Raw genomic sequence first — 13,190 nt, forward strand, 5'->3', positions numbered from 1 at the left:
ATCAGCTGGCACAGTTTCCCAGTCCACAAAGGTTAACCAGGTCATTATCCCTATGACTGGGTTCCCATGCCTAGATCCATCTAACAGGATCAGTCCATCTCCAAGGGGTTTTTCTCATTAAACTGCTTTCAGCTTAAGCGGCTTAAATGTCTGTCACGCCTACTGAAGCTGCTAAACAATAATTAATTTACCCTTCAGTAGGCATGGCAGACATCTAAGCTACTCAAGTTGATAGCAATTTAGTGAGAATCCCCTTGGAGATAGATCGATCTAAAGTTAGTACAATAGGGGCTGGAAATGGTCCCTTAGCTAGCTCCATATTTCCTGAAATGCTGTCTAGGACAATCAGTTGGCACAGTTTCCCCAGTCCACACAGGTTAGACAGGTCATTATCCCTAAAACCCTGTTAGTTCTGTCAGCTGGGGTAGCGCTAACACTTGCCAAATAAGCCAAATGCTAAAACTGACTTAAATTGACTAAATGAAAAGGTCTTGATTTTACTTTTTTTATTCAAATTATAACCATTTGGATAACAAATTGACAAATGGTGATTTGGCTAAGCGAAAAAAAATTTGCTAGCGCTACCCCAGGTAAGCATAACTGTGCTTCATAATTGATACTTCATAAACACTAGCATTTGTGTTTTGCTTTGGACATAATTAACATCTGAAGGCAATCACATTCACAATTTGAAAGATTGACTCAAAATATCATACACATATCATATTTCAACAATTTTCAGTATTTTGGAAAGGCAAAATAAATACTAGTAAGGCAATGGTTTCAAGGCATAAAAAATGTTGTTTCTTTCAATTCCGAATATAAAAAATTTACATCCCTCAACTATTTGAAAACATGATTATGTTTGTAATTAGACAAAAAGCTAATGAAACAGACATTAATATGTATATAGCTGTGCCCCAAAATAAATAAATAAATAATAATATTAATTTTAATATCTAGTTAAATGTACTTTAAGCTTAGGTCACAGACAAAACCCTCCCCTTTTTAATACCCCCATACCTTAGAAATTAATCTGGTTCATAAATAATTACCATCTCTTGTGACTGTAGAAATGTGGTTGACGTTCCAACATATCATGGCAATGGTTTCAATACCAAACATTTTTCTTATTAAACATTCTGATTTTAAACCCTAGTGTTTTCCGTATCTTTCTCTGGTTGCTTTTCATATTTCATCTCACAGGAATGTTGGTATTGTTATTGGTATTGTTACTTGATTAATACTGGTAAATACCAGCAGCAAATCATTGTAAAACTGAACTGCTACAAGGATTCAAAACTTTTACTCTCCATTATAATAATATGATCCCTGTAGAAGTGTCAATTAAGGACAGAATTTTTATAAAAACCATGATCACTTTATACAAGGTATGCCACTAAGTACAAGAATTTCATTTTTCATTTCTTCTTCACGTGACCTTTCCTTTCTTTCATTTCCTTTTCATTTTGTCATTATCTTTTCTACATTGATACATAAAACTGAAAATGAGAATATGTAGGCCCACCTTGTTAAGGATCTGCCATTAAAGTGGCGAGAGTATGAAGACAGTCAGTGGGGGTAGTGTTGGCCCTTGACTATTGCATCACAATTACTACCATTTTCTACACTATTACAAAATCTTTGTTAATTTTAAAGTCAATTTTTATCATATTCTCTATTAAAGAAAAAAAAACTAAAAAAAAAAATTACCAAAGATAATCCACAAAAAAATTACGTACCCAATCTTACTGAATTTTAAAAAAGCAGTTCTATTTTCTTCAAAAAAAATTTTTTTTCAAATAAGATGTTATAGAAAGGAGGAATGAAAGTCATCTAACAGAGACAGCTGGATAATGTGTAATGTAAGGCTGCAAACTGATTACAATTAGTAATGAAAACCACATCCTAACCTTTCAGAATATCCCTCTACCTTACCCATTTTGTTAACAATCTCTTCTTCATATTTTTCTACTCCACAGGTCAGTCACAGTTTTAGACACACATCTTAGCAGCAGTAACATCAGTTCAATCCTACACTATATAAATACAACATCTAAATTTACAGCACATGTATCAGAGGCAGATGTGTGAGCTGTAGCTTGGCCACTCTCTCCCTGGTGACTTGCCAGCCACAGTAAGCCTTATGTGCACCTGAGGTTTACAACAATGTAATTAGGGCTCTCCAGAAGGCTTCATCAGCATACTCCACAGAGTAAAACTTCTAGTCAATATTTAATGACCTGTATGAGTAAAAATAGCTAAATGCTTAAATGAATACTAAATTGATTCTGAATTACATTTGGTCACATAAGAAATTGGGTATTGTATCTTTTACACTTGTATCATATTGCAAATAATTTTGTATTGGTATGTTTCCAGTTGATTCCTATTATTAAGCATGCAAATCCAGTCTCAATTCCAAGCTAGGCGCTGTATCCATTATTTTCTGTTACAAAACCAATATGTGGCTATTGATGCAGTCAGAAATCCCAATTCTTTTCCCCAGCAGAACCAGCAGTTGCATATATTATTCATTCTTTCTCAGCCATGACGTGATGAGGATAGGTTATCTTAAGACTTGACCCCGCTTTTTAAAGTGGAACAGAAGAAAGTTCTGGAAGTTACTGAAACCACAGGAACACCTGATACCTGAGATACTCCTGTAAGACAGTAAAACTAGACCAGCAACACCTGATACCTGAGATACTCCTGTAAGACAGTAAAACTAGACCAGCAACACCTGATACCTGAGATACACCTGTAAGAGAGTAAAACTAGACCAGCAACACCTGATACCTGAGATACTCCTGTAAGACAGTAAAACTAGACCAGCAACACCTGATACCTGAGATACTCCTGTAAGACAGTAAAACTAGACCAGCAACACCTGATACCTGAGATACTCCTGTAAGACAGTGAAACTAGACCAGCAACACCTGATACCTGAGATACACCTGTAAGACAGTAAAACTAGACCAGCAACACCTGATACCTGAGATGCTCCTGTAAGACAGTAAAACTAGACCAGCAACACCTGATACCTGAGATACTCCTGTAAGACAGTAAAACTAGACCAGCAACACCTGATACCTGAGATACTCCTGTAAGACAGTAAAACTAGACCAGCAACACCTGATACCTGAAATACTCCTGTAAGACAGTAAAACTAGACCAGCAACACCTGATACCTGAGATACTCCTATAAGACAGTAAAACTAGACCAACACACCTGATACCTGAGATACTCCTGTAAGAAAGTAAAACTAGACCAGCAACACTGGGGCTCCATATATGGAAAGGTTCACTATGTTGCGCACGTCTCGATTCCATGGCCCAGTATCTCGAAAGAATCGGTTATGGAATCGAGACACATGCGCATGTGCGCAACATAGCGAACCTTTCGAGATACGGAGCCCTGATACCGGAGATACTCCTGTAAGACAGTAAAACTAGACCACCAAGGGTCCAGTGTCCAGTGTGGTGACTGCATTCAGTATGGACAGTGTCCAGTGTGGTGACAGTGTCCAGTATGGTGACAGTGTCCAGTGTGGTGACAGTGTCCAGTGTGGTGACTGCATTCAGTATGGACAGTGTCCAGTGTGGTGACAGTATCCAGTATGGTGACAGTGTCCAGTGTGGTGACTGCATTCAGTGGTGACAGTGTCCAGTGTGGTGACAGTGTCCAGTGTGATGACAGCATTCAGTGGTGAGTGTCCAGTGTGGTGACAGTGTCCAGTGTGGTGACAGTGTCTAGTGAAGTGACAGCATTCAGTGGTAACAATGTCCAGTGTGGACAGTATCCAGTGTGGTGACAGCATTCAGTGGTGAGTGTCCAGTATGGTGACAGTGCCCAGTGTGGTGACAGCATTCAGTGGTGAGAGTCCAGTGTGGTGACAGCATTCAATATGGACAGTGTCCAGTGTGGTGACAGTGCCCAGTGTGATGACAGCATTAGGTGAGTGTCCAGTGTGGTGACAGTTGTGAAGTGTGGTGACATTGTCCAGTGCGGTGACAGCATTCAGTGGTAACAATGTCCAGTGTGGACAGTATCCAGTGTGGTGACAGCATTCAGTGGTGAGTGTCCAGTGTGGTGACAGTGTCTAATGCGGTGACAGCATTCAGTGGTGACAATGTCCAGTGTGGACAGTATCCAGTGTTGTGACAGCATTCAGTGGCGAGTTTCCAGTGTGGTGACAGCATTCAGTATGGACAGTGTCCAGTGTGGTGACAGTGTCCAGTGTGATGACAGTGTCCAGTGTGTACATTGTTCAGTGTGGTGACAGCATTCAGTATGGACAGTGTCCAGTGTGGTGACAGTGTCCAGTGTGGTGACAGTGTCCAGTGTGGTGACAGTGTCCAGTGTGTACATTGTTCAGTGTGGTGACAGTGTCCAGTGTGGTGACAGTGTCCAGTGTGTACATTGTTCAGTGTGGTGACAGTGTCCAGTGTGGTGACAGTGTCCAGTGTAATGACAGTGTTCAGTGTGGTGACAGTGTCCAGTGTGGTGACAACATTCAGTATGGACAGTGTCCAGTGTGGTGACAGTGTCCAGTTTGCTGACAGTGTCCAGTGTGATAACAATGTCCAGTGTAATGACAGTGTTCAGTCGTGTGCACGTCTCTATTAAGATGGACATGATAAAGAAGTGTTCAAGGTTGGCATGATCTCTATACTTAACCAGGTTTACATGGGTGTACATACACACAGGTATTAAACCAAATCTAATCATTTAAATCAGATTCATATTCAAACATTTTCTGAATCTGACAATCTTATCATTTTATTCTCATATACTCATTTTAATGACCATCAAGACATTCATACCAGGAGTCAATACACCCCCAGGATACACTCTCCAAGTAAACAGTGGTCTGGATACTAGATTTTGACAAGACTCCCAGATTGAGGTATCTTACATTCCACTCTCCTTCTATAAACAGTCTTATCAAACCATTCACCTTATCACAACAATGCTAGGAGTCCACCTGTAGAGGACAGCCTAAATCCATGGATTAGATAGAAAAATGTGTTTTGCTTATAATTAATCAATTGCTTTTAAATTAATTATTCATAAGTGCTATTATTAAAGAATGGGTGGCAGTGTATCTTGACCATTCTCTGCAGTAAGATATATACTTTATGTCATCTAGAAGTAGTCCTGACTGTCTGCCTTCACTCAAGTCATCCCCACAGATATTTTAATAAAAAGCTGTGCTAACCAGTGCTGGCTGAGTTGGTGTCTGCCAATCAATACTGCCATGTTGTCTCTCTATAGGAGGCCCCTCTACCTTGCCTGATGGGGTTTCTCTGCAGTACTTACTTGTCAATATTACTGTACAACCTAATTCTAAAATTCCCCTGAAGCCTTGCTCTTGACAGGCTCTAGAACAGAAGAGGCAGCAGACTCTCTGTCATGCTTCCATTAGGCTTTCCTTTCAGCAGGAGGATAGGCATCACAATTAACTAGTCTAAAACAAATCAGCTTAGGGGAAATGAACATATACCAAAACATCCACATTTTACGTTCCTGTAAAGGCCTTGACCTTCCAAAACAAAATTTATGACAGTACTAGTAAAAACACAAGAGCCTTTATCTTGATGCAATATGAAATCATCTACAATATAAATGAACATATTTCCAGAGTCCTGATATTATTTAGAGAAGAGAGAATTTTCTGGTTATGGGACAGCTCTATCTAGACTCATGCCTCCACAGTAGACTCTGTCACCAAATATAAGCTATGAAAAGCAAAACATATTTCACTTAAAAATACATCTATTTAGCTCTATAGAGCCCCTTTATATCATGAATAATCTTCTTACACATGGATAAAATCATTCCTAAGCATTGTAATACATCAGCTTTAACTTGATCTATATATAAAAGACAAAGAAAAATAAAAAGGTATCAACTTTAGCAGGGATCTGATAAAATATAAACCACCCCACGGTTTTTATGGTCATCTGTAGAAGTGATGACAATTTTCAACTGATCCTACATTGCAAACAGAATGAAATCCTATTTGCTATAACAATACCTTTCTTCTACATCCAAGTGTGTGGTACGTTACATAAAAATGGTGTTAAAAAGGCAATATCCCTACCAATCAATTCAAAACAATAAAAATTCAGATGGAGTATGTCCTGAATGATCAGTACTTAGTTACCTAAAGAAAATTAAGAACTTTACCAAAAGTCTAGTTAGATATATCACTTTCCTGAAATACATATCTTAGGCTTCGTTCACATGCAATGTCTATTTTCTAAATTCTATTTTCTATTTGCGGTATGTCTTATGATCACAGTCTGTGGCCTGAATATCCCGCGGCGTAATTACTGGCAGCGCGAGCCAGTTACTATAAGTTACTATAAATAACTGGCTCGCGCTGCCAGTAATTACGCGGCGGGATATTCAGGCCACAGACCGTGATCATAAGATAGCCCAAATAGAAAATAGAAATTAGAAAATAGACATTGCATGTGAACGAAGCCTTAAACTGTTAATAACACCACTGTTCATAGCTGAGTTTTGCTAGATTCTCTGTACGTTTAATAGAATATAAAATATAATCATCTATCAAACTTTAAACTTTCAGGTAAACTAAGTCTCTATGTATAAAAGCATGAAAAGCACACTTTATTTCTACCTGAGACCAGACCCAAATTCTGTTCAACTCCTTCATCATGGGTTCTGACAATTTCTGAACATCCAGTGTTAAGAGGACAAGATGACAAAAGTTCACATGAAGGTTCACAGTTTTTTTTAATCAAAAAGAAAACAAAGGTAGCAAGAATTCATTTTAGAGCTGAAAAAGACCACCTCACTTTCCTCATTTTTGTTTCACAAGGCACATGCTATTGCTAAGCACAACATGTGAAATTGCTTTCTGATTGACATAATTGGGCTACAGGTTCTTCCTTCTTGTAATGTATTTTGGTCCTTATGTCATCTTCACTGCCTTTTATTAAAGTAAAGACCAACTTTTCACAGTAATCTCTTTTTTCTGTCTTAAAATTATTGAAAGTGTATCAGGCCTACCCAACTACCTACGGATCCAGAATAAACCGGTATATCAGAACACACTACCCGTTTTCAAGGTGTGTGTCAGATCGCATTACAGAGTATCAGCCACCATTCCAATTTTCCCTGGTGCGCAACGTGATAGCTATGATCCTAAGCGGGGTTGGAAAGTAGTGCATCTTATCTAGATTCATGCGCTGCTGCAATTTTCCCTGTTTATGCTAAAAATCTGACAATACCGCAATTTTTTAACATAAAATTTAGGTTCGAACATAGCCAATGATGTTTTGTAAATAAGAACTTGCAAACTTATATATTAATTCAGAAAAGTAGACCTAATTTTGATAGCGGAGGCATATTCTGTCTGGGGTTTAATATTTTCATGGCTAGCAGGATGGACGAGATTGACAGAGCAACCATGTTGTTGTATTCATACGAGTCCTACTTGACGAAAACGAGGCGCGATACCCGGATGACAGGTAGGCCTACAAAATTTGTGATGGGGTATGATACTCTGTAATGCGATCTGACACACACCTTGAAAACGGGTAGTGTGGTCTGATATGCTGGTTTATTCTGGATCCGTAGATGCCGAGTCTGGTAGTTGGGTAGGCCTGTGTATGAAACATGGAAAACAAGCTAGTTTTATTGTTCATGATTGAAAAAATAAAAACACCTAAAAACACAGAAAAGTCATATAATTTTAATAATTTTCAATAATTTTGTTTTGATTTGAAAGATTTTGTTTAGGTCTGACAGAATTTTCAAATTTGTCGCACTGAATGTCTGACAGTTTTTTTGTTTTTTTGTTTTTTTTGGCCTTTTGTAAAGACTGAGATCTTTGGAGAAGGCAGAATTGACACAAACTGTGACATAAACAGAATATTTTACATGATGCTTAACTCCTCTTCATTAAACCAAGGGTTTGAAAGTTTATCGTAAAAATTATAGTTGGTACACAGCAGTAGTTGGCCATCTATCAACCGACATCACTTTGGGTTATAAGAAAATGGAAGAAGAAACGGCTTGGTGCCCTTAGTAACAGGGGTCTGGGGGCTGCTTTAGTCAGAAAATGACTAAGGGAAAAAAATCAAATTTCTGATTAAAATCGTGAAAAGTATCAAGTTTTCGCCAAGCAAGCTGTTTATCCTCCTCTGGCACAAAGGAAATCCCTTAAGTTATTTATAAAAATGCTCATGTGCCGTGCCATCTTTGGTTTGCTAAACAAGTTCCTCTATTTTCTTACTAAACTGCAGTCTCAGTGTGTAGTGTAGGGCAGAAATCTCATTACAGCTTAAATGCAACACAGGTGAAAAATATCCTAGATGTTGTAGAATGCATTGCTTCCAACAGAGATTCTTTGGAATGCAAATAGCAGCCATGCCCCTCCAGTCTGCCCTATTCCTGGTCTGATACTAGCACCTCTTCCTAACTGATATCATTCTGGGAACTCATTATAGTTTAAGAATAGAGCAGTCACCTAGTATTCACAGAACTAGGTAATTACTGTATAGCCTGCATAACACTGGTGTGTCATAGTACAGTCAATGACTTGGCCATATCAGGACACTAACAGCAGCTGAATTTTTACCAAAATGTGTGCAACAAAATGTATGCTTAATTTGGAGAAAAGCAGGCAAAATTTCTATTTCAGGGCACAGGACAAACTGAATTATATAACTTTCAGTATTTTCTACACTGTTTGTAGTGAGAAAGCATCATTTAGACATGACAGAAATAACAGACATAACTCTGCAAACATTTTCACTGAAAACAACACAGAAATACCTACCTGTCTTATAAAACTATTTGAACTGTCTGAAAAGCTGCCATCAGACCTCTTGAACTTATTCTTCCGTTTACCTCCTTTGCCAGACTAGAGAAGAAAAGAGACAGTTTAAAATTTCAATGCCACTCAATTATGATACATCTAAACTCGGGTCCCAGTGAACAGACAGAAGACATTTTGTAGTATTTTCTCAGCTATCCTTGCAAAGTGCCGTCTTGAAGAAACACACACAAAAATAAACAGCTGTGGCAACATTGGACAATTAACAACAAAAAAATCATAAAATAAATTTAACCTCACATAAAGGATATAACATGAAAGGTTTGACACAGGCCTGTTGTAATGGATTTCAATGATAAAGAGTAAAACTTTTGGTCTTAAAATAACTCATGGATTTTAAATATACAACTTTTGAACAGCGCATTTATTATGATTATACCCTCTGCCAGCAAAACAAGTTACGATATATCTTTTAAATATTATAAGTCTAACCAGCATCTGAATTGTTTACTGTATATTTTTCACATTCTAAGAAGAGTGCTGCTTCACACCTCTGGAGTTATTATTGGTTAGTACATCAGGTCACAGTACATGAATAGACCTGTCACCCTGGAATGACATCGTAGCAAAGACACAAATAACATGAATCCTGTCCATAATGTAAATAACATGAACACTGCTGACTCCCGGAAAACATATACAGAACTGCTCTGTATACAGACACATACATTAAGCATGGTTCCAGAAGTGACATACATTAACACCATACCTTAGCATGCAAACAAACTGAAATTTATAATATTGAATACACTGACAGAAAATGAAAAATACAAATAAAAACAACAGTGTAACCATCCCAACCCCATGCACACAAATACATAGAACTGATTTCCACCCTCTCCATATGAAGGTGAGTGTATGTGGTGATGTAGTGTTCAGCCTGATGGGCGGCCTTAACCAAACATTAACTGTAAGCCGGTTCACCTGTTCACACAAGGTGTGCTGATTACTGGACCAAAATAAGAGCCACATACTGCACTGGTAAATATATATATATAAATATGAGCATGCATACAGAGCTGGTAAATATATGTATATGACCATGCAATGTGCTATACCAACTGGCTAGAGATGAGGGATGACTAATAACCACCAGACAACATACCACAACCATCAAATTTGATTACACAATTCCAATTAAAAAATGTAACTGGAGAAAGCAATATTTAGTAGCCCTGTAAACCCTCTGGAGTACTGCCCAATGACTGACAGACTTTTTTTTAAACAATCAGAATCCTCCCTCAGTAATTCTATATGTGATATAAATATCTGATCATACTGAATATAGGAAGCAGCATCTTCCACATCACTGCACCATAGCAAATGTTACATATATTTCTGTGCATGCACACTGTACTACATTCCAGTACCTAAATGCAACAGGTATAATGGCAATAGCACAGGTAACATCTAGGATGCTGATTATAATATGCCATAATACAGAACAACAACTGTTTCACCTGGTCTTATCATGTCTTGTAATATCCCGAAGGAAGAGCTGAGATCTAGTTTAATGATGCATGCATGTTTTCCAGTCATAGACCTGAGAACAGAAGCCAGTTTGTTCTGGTATCATCTAGGAGAGAGCTCATACCACTGACTATAAGGCTCTGTTCTCACAACTTTTAGATCGATCTATCACCGCGGGGAGTCTCACTAGATTACTGTCAGATAATCCCCCTTAAGTGTCCGTCCCCGCCTACTACAAGCTTTAAGGGGTAATTAACTTTCGTGTCCGCCCGGCTGACAGCTATTTAGCGTGAACCCCCAGGGAGTTAGGTCGATCCAATGTAGGTCGATCTAATCTATGAGAATGGGGTGTAAGGGAATGCCCTGTAGTTATTGGGGCTAAACATTTTAACATCATCACTGTTAAGGTACAACATTTCTTTATCTACTTGATCAGAACCAACATGTTTATAAACTTCATAAAGAATTTATCAGCATTTTTCTTAGAGAGATTATTAGTTACTTTTTGATGACTAATACATCAGAATCCTCTTCAAATATAAATACGGTTCAGATGTCGAGATGGGACATACAAGCAAAACATGCATTTCTGTCCATCTTAATAATGATCCTCACATTTCTTATTCACTAAACATTACATTTGAAAATGGATATCCACTCCACAATTGGTCATAAATGAACCTTGAATTCATGGGCTAAATGGACAAACTGTTGTACTGTTCTATTCATATATCAGTCACGAATATTTTCTTCAAGATAAAGGGGTCCTACATGTTCATAATATTACTTCCATGTACTACGTATACCCAGGTATTCTTAAAGCTTTCCATACCAAATCAAATCATGTATACCAAGATATCGTAAGAGAAACCAAATGTACAAATATGCATGGCCAGGTAAATGATAAATACATCTGAAAAATCTTGTGGCATTTAGTGAATTTATTAATAGAAAGATAGCCAGGGATTTCATCCTCTTATGACTTGACCACAATAATACATGTCTACTAAGAGGAAAACTTATTATCAAGCAAAACAAATTAAATTCTATTTTTTCTTACTAAATTATGTTATATACCAGTCTATCTAGATATTCAAATACACAATTTTACGGTTTACCACCTCTCCCTATATAACTAAGTTATTTTATGAACCTATCAGTTAGCACTGTGAACAACAATGGACATTTCACAGAACATGATATAAATAAATCTTACATCAAATCTTCCAATTTCAACCACTTCTGTATGGACAAAGACTGTGAAAAGACTGTGCCAAGAAGCTGTGCAGTCCACAACCAAGACCCACCAGGAGAATGTTGACTGGGTCCTAGCCACAACATAGGAAGACATCAAGTACAGCTGTGCTAAGCAGTCTAACACCAATAGCATGCAACACCTACTGCTGGCCTTCACATAACTAGAGACCATGATTACTGGACAATGTGAACACAACTTACCAACATTATCTTGCAGTTAGTCCAACACAGGTCAGTGAAGAAAGTAGCAGTTTATAGCTGTAATGTCAATATTTCAACTGTAAAACCAAAACTAGCTGTGTCAATTTGTCTTGTTCTGCAGCCCATGTAAAAATAGGAACTGTCCACTTCGGTACAGCACAAGTAATAGTATTCCTACCTAACTTTGGTAGCTGTTTCATCAAATATAGAAACTATTAAATCCGACTACCCACTCACAAAATTTTATTTCAAGGGATAAAACAAATTCAAAGAGATGTTGACATTATGGTTTATCTTCTATAAAAAAACTGACTTAGAACTTATTTCACTTTTTTCTTCACTGATCAACCAAATAGGAATTTCTATACAGTGCTGTACATGGTAGGAAAGTTCAAAGGCAATGTTTCCACAACACTACTTAGAAAAAATATTTTTCAAATATCCAAAGAATTAAATATTGCTTTAGTTTGGCCACACACAAATCTTTTTTACTTTATATTCGTCCCTGATCACTGATGTAAGAAAGTTGAAAATAATGAAAAAATGAAAGTAAAATGTTAGCATAGAAGAAAAATGCAATATTCATAACTTTCAAATGATACAGTCAACAAACATGAAACTTGACAACATGCCACAAAGTGAATGAAACGTATATAAGTTATATTACCAATATGAAATATGTAGTCCACTTAGTTGCAGTTACAAGTAAAATCCCTCAATTATAAGTTATTTTACATTAAGGCCGGTTAGTCAATTCTGCCTGACATAGCGCAAACAGTGACAGTAAACGTCAAGAACGAAAAATGGTTTGGTACATTTGGTAAAATAATCAAGTCACAGAGACTAAATGATCACAATCGTGCTATAATGTTGTGCAACAATCTTCACCCGAAGATGACGCTTTCCATTCTTCTGATCGAGATAAGCCAGTAATAGGATGAAGGTGAGCAAATGCCCAAAAACAAACCTGATGATGTGACGACATTGGGGGCCTTGCACCGTGTCGATCTCTTGATAGAGTTGAATCCCGAGACATTGCCTCATATTAAGACACATCCAATAGTGAATATAGAAAGTTATACTTCCATGGTGTTCTTGATAACTATGATCATCAATCGGCTTTGGGTATCCCAAAAATTTCCTCCAGAATTGTTGCTGCACTCTCAACTTGGGATGTTTGGAATCGGCCTGGATGTTGGGGAACGTCAGTGAGATGAGAGACCACGAGAGTTCTATTTTCAGAAATAATTCGTTGAATAACCTTGCTTTTAGTACAAAATTGTTCTTTGTGTTCAATTTGCACATATAAATGCGGTGAAAATATTTGAAGTGTTAAAGATATCCATTAAATTGTATTATCGTATCCCAATCTCCTTTCATTTCTCTTCG

General features: G+C 37.5%; 1 protein-coding gene across 6 annotated transcripts in view; it reads right to left on the minus strand.

The window, feature by feature from the left end:
* Nucleotides 1-13,019, minus strand: part of LOC106181509 (voltage-dependent L-type calcium channel subunit beta-1) — a 38,483-nt gene extending 25,464 nt beyond the window's left edge. For 2 of the 6 annotated variants that reach the window (XM_087002995.1, XM_087002994.1), the window contains exons 1-2: nt 11,560-11,793; nt 8,817-8,900 (exon numbers count right to left, since the gene is read on the minus strand). In XM_087002995.1, the coding sequence (XP_086859121.1) occupies nt 8,817-8,900; nt 11,560-11,772 (297 nt within the window). In that variant the 5' untranslated portion in view covers nt 11,773-11,793. The other 4 variants (XM_013565894.2, XM_013565892.3, XM_013565895.2 and 1 more) reach the window with 4 other exon arrangements.
* Between the last annotated feature and the right edge of the window lie 171 nt (nt 13,020-13,190).

Source organism: Lingula anatina, chromosome 2 (genome assembly GCF_051362555.1).
Source record: "Lingula anatina isolate TDL-2025a chromosome 2, LinAna3.0, whole genome shotgun sequence".
NCBI lineage: Eukaryota > Metazoa > Brachiopoda > Lingulata > Lingulida > Lingulidae > Lingula > Lingula anatina.